Source organism: Columba livia, chromosome 4 (assembly GCF_036013475.1).
Source record: "Columba livia isolate bColLiv1 breed racing homer chromosome 4, bColLiv1.pat.W.v2, whole genome shotgun sequence".
In the NCBI taxonomy this organism is placed as follows: Eukaryota; Metazoa; Chordata; class Aves; order Columbiformes; family Columbidae; genus Columba; species Columba livia.
The window spans coordinates 34,242,662-34,264,278 of NC_088605.1; the positions used below are offsets into that span (position 1 = coordinate 34,242,662).

At 39.8% G+C, this 21,617-nt stretch overlaps 1 protein-coding gene across 3 annotated transcripts in view; it reads left to right on the plus strand.

Moving 5' to 3' along the window:
* The first annotated feature begins 223 nt into the window (after positions 1–223).
* CFAP97 (cilia and flagella associated protein 97) overlaps positions 224–21,617 on the plus strand; it is a 32,891-nt gene continuing 11,497 nt past the window's right edge. The window contains exons 1-4 of one of the 3 annotated variants that reach the window (XM_065061186.1): positions 266–375; positions 1,146–1,285; positions 10,460–11,332; positions 11,422–11,493. In XM_065061186.1, coding sequence (XP_064917258.1) covers positions 10,480–11,332; positions 11,422–11,493 — 925 coding nt within the window. In that variant the 5' untranslated portion in view covers positions 266–375; positions 1,146–1,285; positions 10,460–10,479. Of the gene's footprint in view, positions 376–426; positions 546–1,145; positions 1,286–10,459; positions 11,333–11,421; positions 11,494–21,617 lie in introns of those variants that run through there. The other 2 variants (XM_005500186.3, XM_065061187.1) reach the window with 2 other exon arrangements.

The following is a 21,617-nucleotide window of genomic DNA, read 5'->3' on the forward strand; positions in this document are numbered from 1 at the left end:
TGGCATATGACCCCACCACCTCAACCTGAAGCCCTATCACCTCCATCTGGGGACAGTCACCTCAGCTTGGGGGACTATTAACTTCAGCATGCAGCCCCATCACCTCAGCCTGGGGACTATCACCTCAACTTGGGGCGCCATCGCCCCAGGGACAGTTCCAGCTTCCTCCCCCGTTCCTGCGGAGCCAAGAGGGGCGGGAAGGCAGCCGGGGAACTCCCGGCCGCCCCGCCTTCCCGCCCCCCGCAGGCACCGCCCTTCCCCGCCCGGCGGCGCGAGGGGGCCGGCCCGGGCTGCGTAGAAGCGCAGCATCGGGTTTGCGGCCGCAGCGCTGCGCGGTTCGCCCTTCCACTCTTGTTTCTCTTTCCTCCCGTGCGTGTGAGTATCTGCCCCGGCGGCTTGCGCCGTTACCACAACAAAGCCGTGGGGGAGACGGCGGCTGCTGCTTTCCGGGGGCTGCCGGCCCGGTCTGGCGGCAGCGGGGCCTCCGGGGCTCCGTCTCGGCGGCGCTGGTTGCCTCCTCCCCACGGAAGGTGCCCGGAGAGCGGGTGTGTGGCCGTTGGGGGCGGCGGGAGGGGGCGATAGGCATTTTCTTGCCCCGCCTGTGGTAATTTTTGCCTCATCAAACAAGGCGGGGGACGTGTTTTTTGTTTTTGTTTAATTTATATATACATATATTTAATAATTACATAAGTTATATTTTTATTATTTTTCTATTTGTTGTCTTCCTACTTGAGTCCGTGCCTGAGCGACACGTATGTAGGTGTCTCCCAGGCACGTTGCGCGCACTGTATTTGGGGGATGCGGCTGGCGTTGCGCCGCCAGAGTTCAGTCACGGTGCCGTGAGACATGTTTTACACCCGCTTCAGTGCCGGGCCTGCTCTCTCTGCTCCCTGGGGGCGCTGGAAGAGAAACGGGAGGTTTTCCTCCGAGGTACCGCGCGGGGCTGCGGCTCTTCTGTCACTGTCGCCGGCTTTGGGAGCGAGTTACCGCGTCCTGCGCCCCGCCCTTAAAGTTATCGGGTGAGGGGGGATGCGCTGAAGCGGTGCTCGAATAGAATTTAGTCAAGTGTTTTGGCGGTGTGTAATTAGTGGGAATTGAGTCAACCGGAATGGTCGCTGTAAATAGCTTCGAGTGTGTTGTTGTAGATGATCGGCAGTTCCTTAGGCCGGCGGTGTTGTGACTCGCCCTGCCCTGCACTAACGGTTCCCAACGGCTGCAGTTTGGAAAGATAACTGACCGCCGAATCTCTTGGCCCCTCCGAATTTGTGTGGAAATCGGAAAAGAGGTAACTGCAGATCCCGAGCCTTGCCTTGGCTATCGTGTGTGCAGCCCCTGCAGCAGGGCAGAGTACTGAGCTCATTCCAAAGCGTATCAGCGAGATGGTGTAATAAAAAGCAATGTATGTTGTGCTTATGAAGCTCTGTTTTCTGGAGTTTTTACAGTGTGTTAGGGAAATTGGCATTTTAAAGTATAGTGCAGGATGGCTTATGGTATAACATAATCTAAGGTCATGTGACTTTTATACCTTGCTGAAATTTTTCGCTTTCAGTTCTGTTACATGCAGTTTTTCAGAAATTGGTTTTATTACAGTATACAAATATTTACACTTGCTCATTCTTACTGTAAAACGTATATCAAAAGCATCTAGTTTGCCTTTGGGCATGTATATATTTTAAAATTATGTGGTTAAAACTTCTACACACATTTATAGAAACAGCAGGAAAATTATGTGGGATTGAATTAATGTGACAGAAATAGCAGTGCTAAATTGCTTTTGTATCCCTACTTTTGTCTGTTATAAGGTGCTCAATAGAGTGCATTGTGCACATTTTTGCTTCTGTGAAAAAATAGTTAATGGCCTTTCCTTGCATAGGAAGCAATCACAGTTGTTGATGGAGAGAGGGCAAAGTTCCACAAAGTTAAATTCTTCAGAGGAGTTATTTAAAGACTAAAATGAAGTCACTATTACTAGAAAATTGGTCACCAGACATTAGCTGAAGAGTAGGTTTTTAAAATAATTGGAATTTTAAAATGTAATTTCCAGAAATCTGGACTTGGCTTTTGGACTGCTTCAGGCTCTCCCACCGCTTTAACCTGTCTGTGGTTTTTTTTGTTGGTTGGTTGGTTTTGTAGTGCATATGTTGTATCTTTGTATTTTCTCAGCCTAGGTAATACTTGTAATTGTTTAGCATAGAGACCAGAGAAAAGGAGAGGACAAGTAATTTTGAGACATTCCATTCTTTTTCTTGGGTCTTAAAGCTTTTATGATCTGCTGGGGTTTTTATGTTGTTTTTGTGCTTTCCCGTGTTTAAAAGGGCATTCAGAGGGTCCCATGTTTCTGTGTAAGAGTTAGCACAGGTTGAAAGGGCCATCAGGACTGCAGACCCTGTTAAGGCTTTGAAAGTGTAATTGGCCAGTCCCTTTAGAGGCTTGACCCAGCAACACATACAGGTGCTTATCTAAGGAGTCTTTCAAAATTTGCAGGATAGGTGACATGGTCTTCAGTGGCATAGGTGACAGGAGATTTTGAAAGTCTGCCCAGTTGGATGACGTAATAATATATCTGGAGCTTAGAGGTAAGAGTCTGAAAGTGAGCCAGCTCGTGATATCTCCTTAAATTCATGGAAGATAGGCAGACCATTATTATGATAGATGTACCTTAGTACTTCTGCCAGAGGTGCTTTTTAAAGCTTTTTTTAAATTCTTTGCTTCTTGGCCTTATGCTTCACCAAAACTGCTGGTAGTAATGGTCTAAAACATGACCTGTGTTCTTTGGCTAATGTTTTCCCATCCAACAATCTCAACTGATGTTTGTCACAATTCAGTGATGTGTATTTGTCATTCTTGAAGTGTTTCATTTTAATAACATAATAAACACTAGAACTCCAGGAAACCCATATTATGTTGCATTCAAAAGAGAGCCCTATCTTTCAGCATTTTATCTGTTCTTCCGTACTGATACTTATCATCTGAAGAAATGAACAAGTTAAAAATATAAAGCGAGCGAGGATCTCAAGACACGTTTACTTCATTTGCTCCCTACACACATTTTAAGGAAACATAAGTATACTCAGACTATTCCCAAGTGATATCTGTTTAATCTATTTCTTGTATGCTGATTTAGTGACTGAATTTCTCTACTTTACCCTGCTCATCTGTACCAGATGGTGCTTGTTCCTTTTACATAGAAATATATTCACTGAAAATTAACGGAGTTGCATATTATTTTCAGTGGCTATGGAGAATGTGATCACTGTCTCTGTAGAACCGTATATGTATTTTCCGAAATGCGAGAATAGGTGTAATCGTGTGGTCTCAAGACTCACATCTGTTTGATCTGTGTGGAAGTGCATCTATGCACAGTGTTGAGGGAGATGCTGATAATTTGCCCATTTGTGTAGTCATGTCACTAAGCAGACTAAATCCATAACATTAGAAGCATGAACAAACTTCTAGTCCAGCGAACATTTCTGTTGGAGGCAGATCATGTGTTTTGCCACTTGGTAGGGATGGCCTGGTATTCTGTAGTATGTTGTGATTTATCTGCTGCCAAATTCTGTCAGTAGTTTGTGAAGTGGTGTAGTTGTTTCCTTTGTGGTCCTACTATCTATTTTGGGACAGGCTCAGGGGCAAATCCAGAAAATGCCACGGTAAGTGGCATGTGCACAGTATAGATAGTGAACTCTTGGATGAAACTTTCAATGCTCTTAAACTTTCTTAGGGCTTTAGTTTTGAGGTCTGGCTTCCCAGCAGGAGCAGATGGGCATCTGCAGGTTCTAAGCATTTCTGTGCCATACCTCTGCTGCGTGCGATGCACGAAGCAGGAGCACAGGTTGGGCACATACAGTGGCCACTTTTCCCCTGGAATCTTCCTGCTGTTTGGTCCCTGGGAGAGCTGGAGGCGGGACTCTTCTAGGTAGTGGGGAACAGGACATGGCAGTAGGCCCAGGAGACTTTGACCTGTGTTGCATCACTCCTGCTTGTAAAGGTGAAGTGCCTTATGAAGGACATCCTTCTAGAAGCTCTGATACTTCTATCAAACAATGTATGATTCTTTGTCTTTTGTTTGAACTGGTGTGTTTTTACATGGTAGCTTGTTTAATGATTGTTATTTTTTTAAATGTTAGTCAGATGGTACGTTTCGCATTTTCACCCTTGCCCAAGTTCATAATAAAAAGAGGTGATTTGGTAGTCAGCAGGTTCAAGGGGGCAGGATCCCTGATGGGGGGCAATAATGAGTAAATAAGAGTCAGAGGATTTTGGAGTGTCCTAAAGAACATCTGCCATTGGTAGTATAAATCCTTAATTAAAACGCTTGGACCTTCCAACCTGTTAACTCTCAAACACTTGTTTCTGCTTTCTGGGATCAGGATAGTGGGTCCCTGTTCTGAGGAGGTAGAAAGTTGGGGCTGAAAGGAAAGGTGCAATCTGTGGGAGCACTAATTGTATGGGCTGGGAGAAGGTTGCCTGCCTGGTTACTTCTTTCTGTATCCATTATACTTACAAAGCAAAATTAGTAACTCTAAACCAGAAGGTGCCTAGTTGGAGCTGAATACAACATTATTATTCCTTCTGATACTTTACATATATGGTTGTTAATGTATCCTAAGATGACGTCTGTTCCTTTTCTTGCAGCAAACATATTGTTGACTCATCTTGAGTGTACTGTAGCTGTGCTGTATTATGGCTTTTGTGGTGATGCACAGTATGCACACAGCAAGGTCAGAAATTTCTGATTCAGCCCACAGCATGCGTAAGGAGCTTGTTTTCTACTTTTATTAAATACCAGGATCTTAAGATGTCCTGAAAGCACTTAAGGCCTTCGGAGGATGTATGACATACAAATTCAGAGTGTGGTGTTCTGCATGCTAGGAATTTGTATGTCATTAGATAGAGAGGAAAGCTGTTCTTTTTCTCTATGAACCATTCTCTTCCTTGAATATGAAAGCAGAATGTTTAAAGAAAGTTGATTGCTGCTTGTTCTTTAATGTTGAGTTGTTTTTGTGTGGTTTTTTTTTCTGTGATTTATTTCAGTAGTCTCTGATACATGTATTTCAGATGGTATGTGTTAAAAAAAAGTGAAAGATTGATTACATAACTTAAAGGTTTAAGCAAGTTTAAAACACCTTGAATATTTCACTAGGTACTTAATGTACTTCATAAGTGTTAATTTCCAACATTCAAAAATGTTATCAAAAGGCAGTATATGTTGAAATGCAAACTCGCATCTAAATCTGTATCTTCACTATATCACTTTTTACATCCTATCTTATCTTTATACTTTATATTGCAGCCATGCCTAAAGGCCTACTATTAGGCATTACCTACAAAAATACTTCAGGTGGTGTAGTTGGCAGGTTTGCAGTTGACGGGGGAAAAAACACTCAATGCTTTTAGCCTTAATAAGATCTTGATCTTTGTTTACCATGGAGGGGGATGTCAAAATACTTCTTGTGCTCTTGGCAGCGCAGCAGCTGACTGGAGCTGAGTGATCTTTGCTCTTGTGGTGGCTGTCTGGTGGGAACATGGGCATGATCTTGGCATGTAGTCAGATGATGAGAAAGTGTGAGTCCCTACTACCCTAATGGCCAGGCTGCATGTTTTCCTTCGCTGCTTGACAACTGCTTTCTGATATTAAATGGCTCAAGATTGGTGTTTACAGGTGAAGGGATTAAAAAGTGGTATAAACTAGGAGGAACTGCAGTGAGGAAGAGCCAAATAGGAATGGATGTTCTTGGCTATGGTAATGGGTGGGTGTTGCAATTACAAGAAATAGGGGGAGAAACAGAGAATTACATAGGGAGTGGAAATATTACAGTTAAAAAAGATCTGACAAATAAAGGCTAACCCGCTCATTTGAGTTATCATATTTGTGTTAGAGGGTTTCATGGCAGAAAGCCACAGGAAGCATATACTACTTTGTAAATAAATACGGTGGTCATTAGAATCAGCAGTTAATGATAACTATTTGACCCTAATGACTGCTTTCTTGGGATTTCAGAATATCACTTGTTGATTCTATATTTTAACAACTAATAACATTGGAGAACTGTGTCCTTCTCACAGAAATAAAAATGCACTATGCCCTGTATATCACAGAATTGACTGGGTTAGAAAAGACCTCAGAGATAATCGAGTCCAACCCTTGGTCCAACTCTAGTCCGTTTACTAGATCATGGCACTAAGTGCCATGTCCAATCTCAGTTTAAAAACCTCTAGGGACAGCGAGTCCACTACCTCCCTGGGCAGGCCATTCCAATGCCTGACCACTCTCTCTGTAAAGAATTTCTTTCTAATATCCAGCCTAAATTTCCCCTGGTAGAGTTTAAGCCCATGCCCCCTTGTCCTATTGCTAACTGCCTGGGAGAAGAGACCAATCCCCACCTGGCTATAACTTCCCTTCAGGTAGTTATAGAGAGTGATGAGGTCACCTCTAAGCCTCTTCTCTAGACTAAACAACCCCAGCTCCCTCAGCCTCTCCCCATAGGTCTTGTGTTCAAGTCCCTTCACCAGTCGTGTTGCTCTTCTCTGGACCCGCTCCAGCACTTCAATGTCTTTCCTGAACTGAGGGGCCCAGAACTGAACACAATACTCCAGGTGTGGCCTCACCAATGCAGAGTACAGGGGAAGGATCACTTCCCTTGTCCTGCTGACCACACTATTCTTGATACAGGACAGGATACCGTTGGCCTTCTTGGCCACCTGGGCACACTGATGGCTCATGTTGAGCTTCCTGTCAATTAGTACCCCGAGGTCCCTTTCTGTCTGACTGCTCTCCAGCCACTCTGTGCCCAGCCTGTAGCGCTGCAGGGGGTTGTTGTGACCAAAGTGCAGCACCCGGCACTTGGCCTTATTGAACTTCATCCCATTGGAATCAGCCCATTTTTCCAGTCTATCCAGATCCCTCTGCAGAGCCCTCTTGCCTTCCAGCAGGTCGACACTCCTTCCCAACTTGGTGTCATCAGCAAATTTGCTGATGATGGTCTCAATCCCCTCATCTAAATCGTCAAAAAAGATGTTAAACAGGACTGGACCCAACACTGACCCCTGGGGAACACCACTAGTGACTGGCCGCCAGCTGGATGCAGCCCCATTCACCAGCACTCTCTGGGCCCGGCACTCCAGCCAGTTCTTAACCCAGCGTAGAGTACACTTGTCCAAGCCATGGGCTACCAGCTTTCGCAAGAGTATATTATGGGAGACAGTTTCAAAGGCCTTGCTGAAGTCCAGATAGACCACATCCACGGCTTTCCCCTCATCCACCAGGTGAGTCACCTGATCATAAAAGGAGATCAGGTTGGTCAGACAGGACCTGCCCCTCCTAAACCCATGCTGGCTGGGTCTGATCCCTTGTCCATCCTGAAAGTGCTGTGTGATTCCACTCAGGATGATCTGCTCCATAACCCTGCCAGGCACCGAGGTCAGGCTGACAGGCCTGTAGTTGCCAGGGTCAGCTCTGCAGCCTGTTTTTGTGGACTGGGGTAACATTGGCCAATTTCCAATCATATGGGACCTCCCCAGTGAGCCAGGACTGTTGGAAGATGATGGAGAGCGGCTTGGCAAGTTCTTCTGCTAGCTCCCTCATCACCCTAGGATGGATCCCATCTGGTCCCATAGACTTGTGAGGATCCAGATGGCTCAGTAAATCACCAACTATTTCCTCCTGGAATACAAGGGGCCTATTTGGCTTCCTATCTCTGTCAACCACCTCCAGAGATGAGTTGTCCTGAGGGCCACCTGTCTTACTGGTAAAAACTGAGGCAAAGTAGGTATTAAGTACCTCAGCTTTCTCCTCATCTTTGTTAACTATATTTCCTTCAGAGTCCAACAGAGAACTTGGCCCCTCCTTGGCCAAGTTAACTTCAAATTGCACTTTTGTTTCCCTGATCTTTTTTCTGCATGATCTAGCTATTTCCATAAATTCTTCCTAGGTAGCCAGGCCTTTTTTCCACAGTCAATATGAAGTGGTGTGAGTGTATGTGTGTACATGCACAGCCAATTTATTAATTTTGGTGTTGTTTATCAGCAAAATTGCTACTTCCATATTACTACTTGGCAAATTCCAGCTCCCTTAAAGACATTCTAAATGCATGAGGGCAATAGGAACCAAAAATACCATCTATTCACTTTTATCCTCTTGTTTGTTTTTAATGCGGACTACAAAATTCATTAATGTTTAGTTTGTGAGTAGAGTGTCAGTGAGAGAAACTGCCCAACACAGCATGTCTGGTTTCCATTAAGATGAAGGCTGAAGTAATTAGGGGATTGTGCCAGGGCATTTTGAAGGAGCATTTGGCAGTGAAATGACTGGTGTTAACAACTGCTGCTTCTTAAGCAGTCGGACTGTTAAACTGCATTTCTCCTGCTAACAGTGGTTGCTGTCTGTGAATCAGTTATGGCTCAGTTTTCACAGAAAACAGCCCACTGGTAGGTAAGCTAGTCCCAAGTCATGCAAGGTGGGAAGGTGTGGGCTCCTTGGCTGGTGCAAATGATGGAAAGGACTGTATAGGCTCCTTGCTATCTTTTATATCCTTTTACCATCTCTACTCTGCCTTTTTGCTGCTGAGTTAAATCTTGTCCTCACTTAAAAGATCATGTTCAGAAAAGAGACATCTGAGAAGTCATGGTATTTCCACCTATTATATTATAGCCAGTGAGATACTGTTAGTTTAGTCTCCTTTGCAGGCATCGTGTTACATAAACTAAAAATACATGGGCGTGTATATTACAATCAAGAAAATTTTATATTTGCAGTTGTACTTGTTGGTCTGCGTCCACCTGCAAACCTTTTTTTTTGCCTTATTTTATGCTCAGTATGTACAGCATTTATGTCCAGCAGTGCTAATAGTGTATCAAATATGTGTGTTTGAGACAAGTGAAATATGCCACATGGCTGCTTTTACCTATCAGTCATAATCTATCTGAAGCTACAAACTGGCGATGTGTTATTGCCTTAAGTGATAAAAACCTTGCATCATGGAGAAGAAAGGGTTTTGGTTTAATTTTAACTCTGTACTTCCTGTATTCATTTTTGTCATAGAATTGGCTTTGCCCAAATTGTACTTGCTAAATAAATAATTAATAATCTGTAATCTGCAGGTAGTGCCCAAACTTCTGCTTGGTTCCATTCTGGTTTAGGTTACATGAAGCAGAAAATTAAATGCAAATAATGTGTTACTCTCTTCTGAGTTGTGGTTTGGGTTTTTTTTGTTGGTGGTTTTTTTTTTTTGGTGTGTGGGGGTTTTTTTGTTTTTTTTTTTTTTTTTTCTCCTGTTGTACATGTTTTGATGCATTATTCTTTTAGTAAGCTGTTCTAGGAAAACTTCCAGGAATTCAAATTACAATTGGACATTGCAGACTATGCAAGCTGCCTGAAGCCAGGGATCATGAGACATGAAATGACGATGGAAAAATTCTATGTAGCATTTCAAATTGAGTTCCCAGGTGCTTTACTCCTTTTTTCTATTGCTTTTGGAGAAGCTAGGTGCTTTAATAAGTTTCTCTTCATGGCACCAAAGTTCACCTCTGCTTCTGTTGTTTAATGGCATTTTCAGTTTTATACAACATATAATCTTAAGTCTATTTTCAGTTTTTTGGCTTTGTGAATCTTAAAACCACAAGAGATTCCACACCTTTTGCTTTTAAGGTTTGTCATTCACCCCAAATACAAAAAGCACATTTCAAATTCCCCTAGAGCTGAGTATTATTTGAGAAGTGGCAAGACAACTGAGTGACATAGACTGTTAAAAATTCCTTATTTTGAAGTAACTTTAGCTAGAAGTTTTCTTGGGAATAGCCTTACAGTCTCAAAGTAAACTTAGGAATTCCTTTTTCACCTTGGTTTGCTAGGACAATAAACTATATGTGGTTTAAGGGAGACCATCCATCTTGTAAAATGTTCTGGTTCTCCTGCCATACATCTGTTACAATGTAACCTACAGAGCCATGGATCTTTTGATGCAAATTGAACTTGCTACTACTTTAAGTGCTGTAAGTCTGCAGTTCGAATGGCTGAGGCAGCCAAGATGGTGACCACCATATACAAACAAGATTTTTAATATAAAATCCAAATTGATGGTAACTCATTAGTGGTTCTAGCTTAAAATGACCCCAGCTTAAAAGAAAAAAATAAGACACTTCACTTGCTTGTCATAGGTAAGACTCTCTAGCCACTGACAATGTTGGACTAATTGCCTTAGCAGTAAAAGTTTTGAAAAAGTGATGGGTTTTGTTGGCTTAAATGAAAGCGTTTTGATCTAATGTGTGAGCTGTGTCCAATAAAGTGGCACAAAATCTCTTCATAAAACTTACTACAGAGTGTCCCTAGCAATATAACATAATTAACTGCAGAATTACAAATTACTAGAACGAAAAGAGTAAAGAACAGAACTATTATACTTGAAGTGCACTTTGATCCATTTTTATGCTAATCTTTGAAAACCTTTCCTTATGGTTGCAGGTGGCACTTCATATTTCAGTATGGACCAGTTTCAAGATGTATCAGATGGTGAAGTGGATCATGCTTTCTTTGACAGTGATTTTGAGGAAGAAAAAAAGAAAGCTGAAGAAAATGGTGAATGTGTAGAGAAAGGCAGTACAAAGGCAGTTCTTGCAGACCCTGATTTGGTTTCTAATTTAAAGGAAGCAAAATATTGTGAGGAGGAAAGTGAAGAAAAGCAGAAAGATTTGCAGGAAGATCAGTCCCACGAAAACAGCACAGGTCATCTTGGAGATGTGTCATCTTTGTCTCTTTCTCCAGTTGTGGAGAATGCAGGTACATCTGGAATGTCATCTGCAGCAAGTAGGGGAGCACAGGAGAATGTTCCTGCTGGAATCCCCAAAATAGTTAAAGAAGGTGAAGAAGATTATTATACAGATGAAGAAGATAGTAGTGATGATGGCAAAAAAATGAAGGTTAGGCCAAAGTCAGCTAAGCAGTCGAACAACATAAAAAAGGCTAGCAAAAAATATACTAATCTCAGCTCCTCATCCTCTTCTTCCTCATCCTCTTCCTCCTCGTCCTCATCCTCAAGCTCAGATACAGATTGTTCTGATACAGATTCCGATAGCTGTTTATCAGATTCATCTCATTCTTCAAACACTTGTAGGAATGCTCTTCTGTCTCCAAAACAAAAATTTAAGTCAGCAGTGAAATTAGCAGAAGGAAAACCAAAGTTTGGTGATTACCTGGAGGAGTCTGAAGACACAGTGACTGATGTAACACCTCTGTCAACTCCAGACATCAGTCCTATCCAGTCTTTTGAACTTGCAGCATCAAATGATAAGAAACTAAAAGTAAAAAGACAAGAACATGTGAACCAAGACTTATATGGTAATTTTGAAGAATTTAAGTACAGCACAAAATTTGTAAAACTTATGGGGCTTGCAAATCAAATCTTATGTCTGTATTCTTTTCATTAGATTCCGAGTTTGATCGCAGATACAGTAGAAAAGTCTTGCATGATGCCATGGACCTGAATCAGCTTTTGAAAGGTGACTTTTAAATTTTCTTTTAACCAAGTATGACATCTGTACACTGTTGAGAACAACTGAGTTCTAACAGGATGTGTCACATGTATTTTTAAGACTGGTTTGTGATTAAGCTGTGTTGATCTAATTATTTGAATTCTTATGTATGTAAATAGTACTGATTCTACAGTGGAAAGCAGCAGCATGTATATGAGCATGTGTTGGTATGCATATACCTAGAAGGAAGATATGCAGACGGGGTGAATCTCTAAATAAGATTTGATATAATACAAATTGAATAATAAAACTGCACATGCATTTTGAGAAATCAGGGTTTTCTGGACTATGGCACAGTTTACTATCTAAAGCCACCAACCTTTCTGATAAAATGCTGGCTTATCAACCTTCAAAATAGAAAGGCAGTCCAAAACTACATGGCATGATATATGAATACAAGCATATGTCATATTTAAACTTCTGGTAGTTTTTTTGGATAATGAAACAGAATCATTTGAAGTTCTTTTTCTGAACTAAGTATTTGCCTTCTAAAATATCATAAAGTTGAGTAAAGGTATTTTAAAGTGAAAAATAACAGATAAACTTTCCTAAAACTTGAGCAGTTGCTTCTTGCCAATAGATTTAATAAGTCTTAATAATGTAGTCTAAGAGAGAGATTTGTATCTCTTCCACTGCATTCATTGCAAGCCTTTGTTGTATGGGTTGAGAATGTACTGGATGATCTCATGTATGTATTTTAAGGTCCACACAGTGCTTTTGTGCTTATTTTCATGTACCAGAGTTTTCCATAGTAAATTCTATAGAATAAAAGAGGCTTGGCTCAAATCTGCTGATCTCAGGAGAGGAAAGCTTCCTAGTTCACGACTGGTGCATTTCAACCCAAGTTTGCCATATTGCTGTAGGTTTGGCATGACTAGAACTGCATGTCTTGTCTGTCTTCACACATTGCCAGACTGAGCCTATAGGGGGTGAGGACTCAAAATACATTGTAGGCATCATTTAACTTTCCTATGAGTAGAAATGAGGATTTTACTTTTATGGAAATTCTACGGATGGATACAAAAGCAGAGCTAGCCATCAGGAAAGGCAGAGTTGATTTTCATCTCTGATAGTCCTTGTGCTCCAGCAACTCTTTTGTACTAGAAAAGTCTCAAACCACTTGTCAAAATGAGATGTTAGAAGAGTTGTTGCTAGGCAATTAAAAGATGATGTCCTACATCTTCATTTGTTCCCTGATAGCAAGAAGCTATTTAATAACTGGTAATTATGGAAGAATCCATGTCATCCCTAGAACAAATGGGTATTATAGCTCTGGATAAGTATTCTCAGAGGTGAATCTCTGTTTGGAGGTGTGTGGGGAGTTATTTCCCAAAACTGAAAAACAGTTCTAAATAACAGTAATAAAGATTGAGTAATGAGAAGTAGAATTCATATAGTCTGGCAGCTAATGTTCCTGATTAACATGCATATTACTCCCAAGTGTGTCTCTGAATTGGCAAGCACAACATAGCTTAATTACTTTGAGTGTTTTGAAGTTTAAATGGGGCAGGATTATTAGTGATGGAAAGTAACTAGTCTGGGAAAATAGGAGCTAATCTTATTCTGAGTTATTGCTTTCAGGATTTTCTGTACTCATTAAAAAAAAAAAAAAAAAAAAAAAATGCAAATATTCTCCCCCCAGTCTGCATGAAATGTTCATTAGAACTGCACAGGCCTGAACATTGCTTCAGGTGAGAGCAGGATAAGACCAGACCTGGGTGTATGGAAGAGGATTTACATGATCATCAGGATGTCTCCAATTTTGTTATAAAGTATAATATTCAAGTAGTCTATACTGGTGAAGAATTTAGTTTAAATTTTTTGTCAAATATGCTTGTAATATTTGTAAACGCTTGTAAGCATTTACAGCAGTTATGTGAGTTTGATTTCCCAAGGTCCCCAGAAACTTGCAGAATTTCAATGTGATCTGTTACTGTGTTGTTTCTAGGGGGCTTGCAGTAATTCATTTTGTACAGTTCTATGCATTGGTAATGTGAACATTTGTGAAGACTAGAATCTCTTGTATTAAAAATTAATCAGAAGAACAGAGGAAGGGAAGAAACCTGTTAAAAGCACATGGTGTTCTAAGAATAAGTTTTGCATTAGAGCAAGACTCTGGTTATTAAGCAGCAAGGTATTTTCTGTATCTTAAAATAGCATCAACTTGAAGCATTTAGAAAAAATCTTGCAATTAAATTAAAAAGGAGCTGACAGAGTTTTTCCTCTGTATGATCTGCCATTGATACATATTGTGCTCATATTGCAGACTATTCACTTTTATAAACATTTTTTGAAAACACAGATTAAAAAAAATATCATGCCCTTACATCTCCTAAAGCTATGCTTGTTCTTGATAAAAAGCCAAATTTTGAAGTATGCTATTTTGAATAATTTAAAATCTCAGAAATAACAATTTTAGTTGGAAATCTCATTGTTTCAATGCTCTGTATTTCACTTTGATTTTTAGGTGAGTATTGCTGTGCAGCGTTATCACTGGTTTTTAGAAATATTCTTTAGTGACTTGAACTCGGAACAAGAGATTGATAAAGATATGTGATGACACTTGGTTGCTAAATCTTAAAGTTGTTGGTTTATGTGTGCTTTCACCAAAGTGAAAGCACATTACCAGGTCCACATTACCAGGTCCTGCAGCTTGCTATGCAGCCTCTGTTCACCCCATGGAAAGTAACTGCACTAGTTTTAGTCAAAATGGCACAAATCTATTTGGTAACAATAGCTGAGGGCAAAGTGGAGATTACGCTTGAAAACTGGCAAGAAGCAGGTTCTGCATGTTGCCAAAGACAAAGCATATGAATGTAGTCCTTGCGTTGGCGTTGATTAGATAGGAGTCAAGCACTGTTTCAAAGGGGAGGAACAAGTACAATAAACTGTGCAGTTTCCAGAACCCACAGATTGTGTGGCTATACCAATGTGGCTTTGCGTTCATGCTGATGGAAGAGGAACATGTGAACATAAAAGCATTTCTACATAAATACAAATTTACAGAAACATAAATGCATTTTTACAGACATAGAAGTCAGTGTTTAGGAGGCTTACATAATTTCATTACAATGCCAAGACTGTCATGTAGCTGACTGTTCTCATTGCTGTGCATGACTGTATGAACTATTGTAGCACTGTGGAGTTGGGCAGCCTTGCTGCTTAGGAATTCAAATATCAGTGTGGCCAAGAACATAGGTACTCACAATTGCAGTTACTCGGGGTTAGTAGGGTTTATATTTTACAGGCCTCTCATCACTGTTTACTTTCTTCCACCACCTGCATGGAAAAAATACAGGTGTGGTTATGATTTTTCAGGTGGTTATGATTTTTCAGATTTTTCAACAGTTCTTCAGTTGTTTCATGATGTAATATAAATTTCTGTATGTAATGCTTTTGTGAGCTAATGTTACTTCCACTCTGCTATAAACCTTGAAGATCTTTTAGAAAATTAAAATAATAACTAAGAGCAATACTCAAAACCCATAATAATAAATGTCAGAGTTATCTCCTCTGCTGTACTCCTGAGTAATCTGAACACAAAAAGATAATTAAATATGCCAATGCAAAGAAATAGCTTGTCAAAAATTAGTTTTATAAGGCTTCATGTTAGGAAGCTAGTAAAAAAACCTGGAAAATTTTCTTACGCTGTTTTGCTTGGTCCTGTGTATTGATCCAATGTCTCATATAATTGTAAGGAACTGAGGTCACACAGATGAAGAGATGGGTTAAGCATACAAGTGTGAACTGAGCACTCATCCATTTCTGTCCCACTATGCTACAGACTTAGTTTCTGTCTTTAGACAAGTCTCTTGATTTCTGTAGTTTAGAACAGTGTGGCATGCTAAAACTGCGGTCTCTATCTAAATTTGTGTTGGGTATCAATACAGCGGTAATGTAGAGTGCTGAAGAATTCAGCACTTTGTGTTTTCTTCTCTGTAAAATGGGGTTTTACAAAAGTGTCTGTGAGAATTAGGCTGTAAATCCGTGGTATTAGCTATAATTAACTTGAAGAGGTGGTGTGATGGGGTAAGTAGGACAATGGGCCACAGGCTGAAGACCTGACGCTCCTTGACGCTCTCACCTATAATGCTCTCTGATAAATCTTCTTGCCTCTTCTGTGCCTTAGATTTTCTGTTGTAAAACAGTCAGAGCTCGCTTGGTGAAAGCACTGTGATAGAAATATCATTATTATTCAAGTAGAAAACTAAATAGCAGCTCCAACTGAACATGTAGCAATTGCTTTAACTTTTTTCTATAATTTGTCACTCTGGAAATAAGTTTTTTATAACTGAAATTTTCTCTTCTTAGGAATATGTTATCTGTGTGCTTATTCATGCTGAACTAGTGTAGTTGTAGAATAGCTGTTCAACAATATATACATTAGAAGCAGACTCTTAAATATATACATAAACATGAGAACTCTGCAGCTGGACTAAATATGTGTAGCTTTTTCACTTAAGTTTTTTTTAGTTTGTGTGTTCAGAGTTTTAACTGGTTGTGTATGTGTATACGTATGCATCTGTTTTGCAGGTCTAGTAACTCATGTTGAGGTAGAAGAGCAATTATCAGCTTATTCTGATATTTAGATTTTGAAAATCTTTAAGATTGTAAAGACATCTGGACTTTTCCAATATCCGCAGGAAAATGTTTAAATTTTGGGAAAAAAAAATCTGCACCTGTAAGGTATTTGTTGTTTCTCATGGCATCAAGAAATGACTAGCAGTCCTATTTAAGGGTAAATTTTTCAAGAGGAAAACTTACACTTGAAAAGCACAATCTCCTTTTCTTCAAATAACATCAAATCACAGATTCTCAAAAATCTTCTTTAAAGGAGTTCTGTGACATGTAATAAGGGGTTTTCTAGGAAAGATTTCTTTAGAGATACTACAGGGAAACAATTTTAGACTGAAACTATTAGAAATCTATGAAGAATTGTGATTTAATCCTTTTGTATTTTACAGTTGTATTACAGGTGTGGTAATGGAGCAGGGAAACTCAAAAGTGTAAGCACTAATGTAATGCATCTTCCTCTGCTGGGATTGCAACAGTTACACTGAAATGTGCATGACTTTAATTTTAGATTTAATGCCATTAGGACAGCTGGATCACCCTGCCTTAATGCATTTGACTTGCTAATTATAATTTGTGTTTTATAGAAGGTTTGGTCTTTCTCACTCTGCAAAGTCATTTCAATGCTTACAAATTGAAAGCAAATAAACAGCTTGTTTATTGCTTGAAAGAAAGTCAGGTGTCTCTCCATGGAAACCAGCCTTCATAGAAATCCTGTGAACACCAGAAGAGTTTTCTTTTACTGTTTACCAGTAAATGAGAAGTAGAACTGCACACTCTGCAGGTCTTTATGCAAATGCTGCTGCTTTTTTATCCCACTCCCCCAAATTATTGATTTATGGTCTGGCTGACAATTAAGTGGTAAATAGGGATTTAGTTTAAATACTTATTACCCACTGATAGAGTAGGAAGCTACATGTAAATCTTATTTAATTGTTCCAAGACTTACTAACTCTTTAGAACCTTAAATCGTAACCATAAACTGTAGTGTTGCCTCATGTTGTCATTGGCCACTAAAAAACAAGTCAGATAAACCAGTGAAACACTTCTGCTTTTTGATTAGTGTGAGCACATTGTTAAATAAATCATTGAAATGACTTTGAAACTTGAATATTTGAGTTATATAACACTACCTGTACTGTTTAATAGTGTTTAGAATAAATGCATTTACCTCTTAAATGGGGTATCGATTCTTTTTTGTTTATTGGTGGTGAATGATCCCTATTTCTGTAGGCTTGTGCTGAGCTCAGTTAGACACCTACTGCCTTTGCCATGAAAGCAACGCAGTTGCCAGTATGTTGAAGCACATTCAGTGCATGTTGGATATACATACCTGCTGTGAATTACGTAAGTTTCTGCCATAGTGAGTGTGCAGAGGATAGGAATGTGTTGCTGTGTAAGTGGTGTTCTGCAGAGTGAAGCTTGGACAGTTTTTCAGCCAGGTAACTCTGGAACTAGTGGAAACAATTACTGCTGATTTGAAGGTCTAGGATCAGAATCCTAATTGTGGATCGTGGAAATAGTGTCGTCCCTGCTTCGGAAAGACCCACAGAACCTTTTGCTTGCTGCTTTGTTAGATTGCTATTGCAGTTTATTTGAGCATAGTTTAAGGATCAGTGATTTCATGGATGCTCCCCACCTTCTGCTTGTTTTGTTAGGAACAAGCTCTGAACTCTATTATTAGTGATTCTCTTTCCATAAGTGGCACAGCATCCGTTTTGTTGCTTTTTTTTACTAAAGTCTTCAACTCTCCTCTCATGCTGTTCCTAAGGAGATTAATGTTGTATTTGCTGTGATTTAAAAGAGGTTGTCTATGGCTACGCTTCAGTCAGTTATGGTTAGTTTTGAAGTGGTCTTTGCAGCTTAAATTCTTCCTTAATATAGATCTTAACTAGAAAAAACACAACTGTAATTTATTAACATTTGGGCTTGAAGAACTGTAAAACTACTACTCTTAATGTGTTATCTGATTCAATGCATTGGTGTATTGCAGCATTGTTGCTGCAAAGAGCTACTTGTGAAATTTCAAGTGTGGTTCTTCCTTAGGTCATACAGAAGGCTAACTATAAAAAGATAGTTGAGGAACTGAAGAAGCTAGTGAGGAACTAGAGTTTTAGACTGATCTTTTTCCCCTTGAAAACCTGCTGCTGCTCGAGTTGTATTTGGTCTGAACTTCTGTTGCAAAATTCATCAATCTTCTGTAATTCAACAAAGTATCAGTAGTTACTGGGGTTTGGCCATCATCTGCTCAGGATTCACTGAGTAACTTCACAGCAGAACCTTCATGATGGGCTTAGCGGTTCTGCTTTATCAATGTTTCTTTTGAGTTGTGATACACTTGATACTATCACTGTTAGCAAGCCCTTGACTTCAAAATACATTAGAAAGCTGTTGGCAATAGTAAGGTCAGTTTCTACAATTAGTAAATATAAATAATAAATACTAATGAGGCTGAGAATGGACGACATGCTGAAGAAAATGGTCTGGAGTCTCCTCTGCCTGCCACAGGTGGGAAAACCTGTCTTTGTGGTGAGGCAATAAAAGGTGTGGATGAGGTACTGTAGAAAAAAAATATATTGAAAGGAAAAAAGATTTATGAGAGATTAAGGAGGGGAGGAAGAAAGAAGAGATGAATAGAAAAAAAAAAAAAAACAAACTTCTCTGTGTTGGGGGGCTGTGATTGAAGAACCTGTAAGGTGAGAGTAAAGTTAGTAAAATTTTGTCATATTTACATATATAAGTAGTAGTTTTCAGTAGAGCAATGCGTGGAAATGTACATAGATACATATTTACACTGGCTACCAGAGCTTCTGGTAAAATACCAGCGATGTTTAATGCTGCAGAAGTTCCACACCACTGCCCCTGAGAGACTGGAGTGACCCAGTACTTGTTGAGCCCTGCTGCAGGGCTCATGAAGCAGCATTTCTAAAATGCTTCCTGACCAGCATTGAGAGGAAAGGGAAAGGTGTTTGTTCTGTGCCATTGCTCTGGTCCTGTGTGTGGTGTTTCGTGTGTGTGTGTGGTTTTGGTTTGGTTGTTGGTTGTTGTTGTTTGTAGGGGTTTAATGTGTATACTTCATAGCTGCATCTGAAGAGTATCCACTCTCCACCAAAGTATATAATCAGCTTTAAAACAGTCATGTACCAGCGAAGACAGGAAACTTGTGTTTCTAGTTAAAAATGTCCTCATTCAGAATGCTGTTGGTTTAAATGGAATTTTACTAGTTCACACATTTCACAGAAAAAAATAAGAGTGGTTTGGAATTTGGACTGACAGTTATTCAGAAGCTGAAATGCCTCTTGTAAGAGACTGCATCACCAAGAGCATTTGTGCCACAAAGCTGGGTCAAGACTTCGATTGAACAACTGTTCTTTGCCATAATCTGATTTTCAGTCTTGTATATGATATGCAGTCTTGTTTAACCTTTGTGATGCTATGGACGTAAGGCAAAAGTTGAAAATACCTTTCATAGCTTCATAATAATATGATTATCGATTATATAATATATATGTTATATATAATAAATATCTTCTTCAGATGGTTGTTCAAATCACTTTCTTCTAACTGTGTTCTGCAGTGCTGGTTTTGCATTTTCCCATAAGGACATATTATTTTTTACTGAGAATTACACAGCAGCTTGATGTTACCATGTCAATTGTGTGACTCTAGTTATTTTCTGTGTATTTCTTTTTGTCCTTTGTAGGTATATCTAGATGAGTCTCATCCCAGGTTTGTCTCCTCAAATGGTGTTCCTGGCTGTACTAGCTTTCCCCTTAGGGTGACTTACTAAATTGTAAAGATGCTTTTCAATACATTTATACTTCATTAACCTGTTGGCACACTTGATCCTGCGGTATTTTGCATTGTGTCTTGGTTTTGAGGTGATTTGCAACTTTTCTTGACAAAGTAGACCGGTATTTGCTCGTGTGAACAGCCTCACAGAGCTGCTGGTGGCAGTTCTTGCTTACATTGACAAGTGTTCTGATGGTGGAAGCTTACTAATTTCCAGAGGAATGTTGACATTTATTAGCTGTTTGGATTTTGACTTAGATGCTGTTTCTCAAAGACAGTAGCAAGATTTGCTTGCATCTATTTTGGAACAAACACAGTTAAGATACTGCAAGAAAGATTTTGTTTCATTTTGTTTTGAAGTAAGAATAAGCTCATCATTCTTTGAGGTTTTTAAGCTATTAAAGGCTGCCTCAGACATCCCTCACCAAAAAATTGCTGATGTGGAAGTGTTTGCTGCAGAAATATTACTGCATGCTTGTTTCTCTTTATTTCTGCTTTTCTCAGAGCTCCTGCTTTGGATGCTTGTTCTGCTTTTGTGGAGCTTTTAGGGGTGGAAGTTGGGGCGGGGCAGGGGGGGGTGGATTTCTGGGAGCACTGTGATATTGGAGGAATGTGGGGAATGGCTTGATTAAGGCTTCCTGGTGTGTGTCTCAATTCCAAAAATCTTTGATCTAACCTGGGGCTGCCATTCCCGTACCATAGATAATGCAGTCGTTTGGGGTAATACCATGACAGCAAAGCTCTTAAAACAGTTGCCAGAAGATCTGCTGCAGAGCTTTAGAAAGCAAAGACTCAGAAATAGGTCAAGAGCAAAGCTCCACTGGAACTGTAATAAGCATAGCTTGCTCTGGCTAAGAGTGAAATTTCCCAGTTATCTTATCTTACAATTGTGAGAGTCTGTCTTGCTGTGCATTTGCAAGTGTGCGTTCTTTGTCATTTTGTCTTGAAACCTCATATCCGGTTTAATTTGCTGTTTTTCTTTCACTGTTCTAGATTGCCAGGCCCCAGTGATTTTTTTCTTCTGTTCTATATGCTCACTCATTTCTCTTCATCCATTAAACTGAGTTTTCATCTTTCCCTTTGGAATTCCTGCACCAACGGGATGTAGGATTGCTTCAGGGGCAAAAGATCAACAAAATCACTTGAGGAAATGCATTTTGTTTCTCTGAGTCATGCTTCCCCAGTGTTAGTTTTCTATCTGAAACAGCATTTCTGTTCTGCTGTTCAGCTGAGGCAGATATTTTAGATATCTTTGGAGCACACTTTAAATCTCTTGCCACATGCAGACATCTAAATACTAATTTTTGTTTTAATTCTTCTATAAGTTATTTCTAGTCCTGGCTTCCTGAAGCTGTGTTTTGTGTTGCTTGGAAAACTTCTCTGCTTTTATTGGTGCTACAGATTATACCACTGTGGTAATGATTATGTTCAATGTAGCCTTCATGCTGTGTAATGGTAGCCCCATTAACATGTATAGATATATAATTGCTTATGCTGATTGCTGGTACCGTAGTAACTACAGTAAAAGTATTTGAGGATGGAAGTCTGAGCATATTGTGTCCATGTAGAAGCTGGGTAAGCATACTGGTAAAGGTAGAGATCAAGGGTGGTTGCAGTCTAAGGGAGGATCAGGAATACCGACCATGCAGAAGAAATTACTGTGCACATGAGGGTGATTTATATTCTGATTTCTAAATAACAGATATATTCTACACAAATGCTTACAA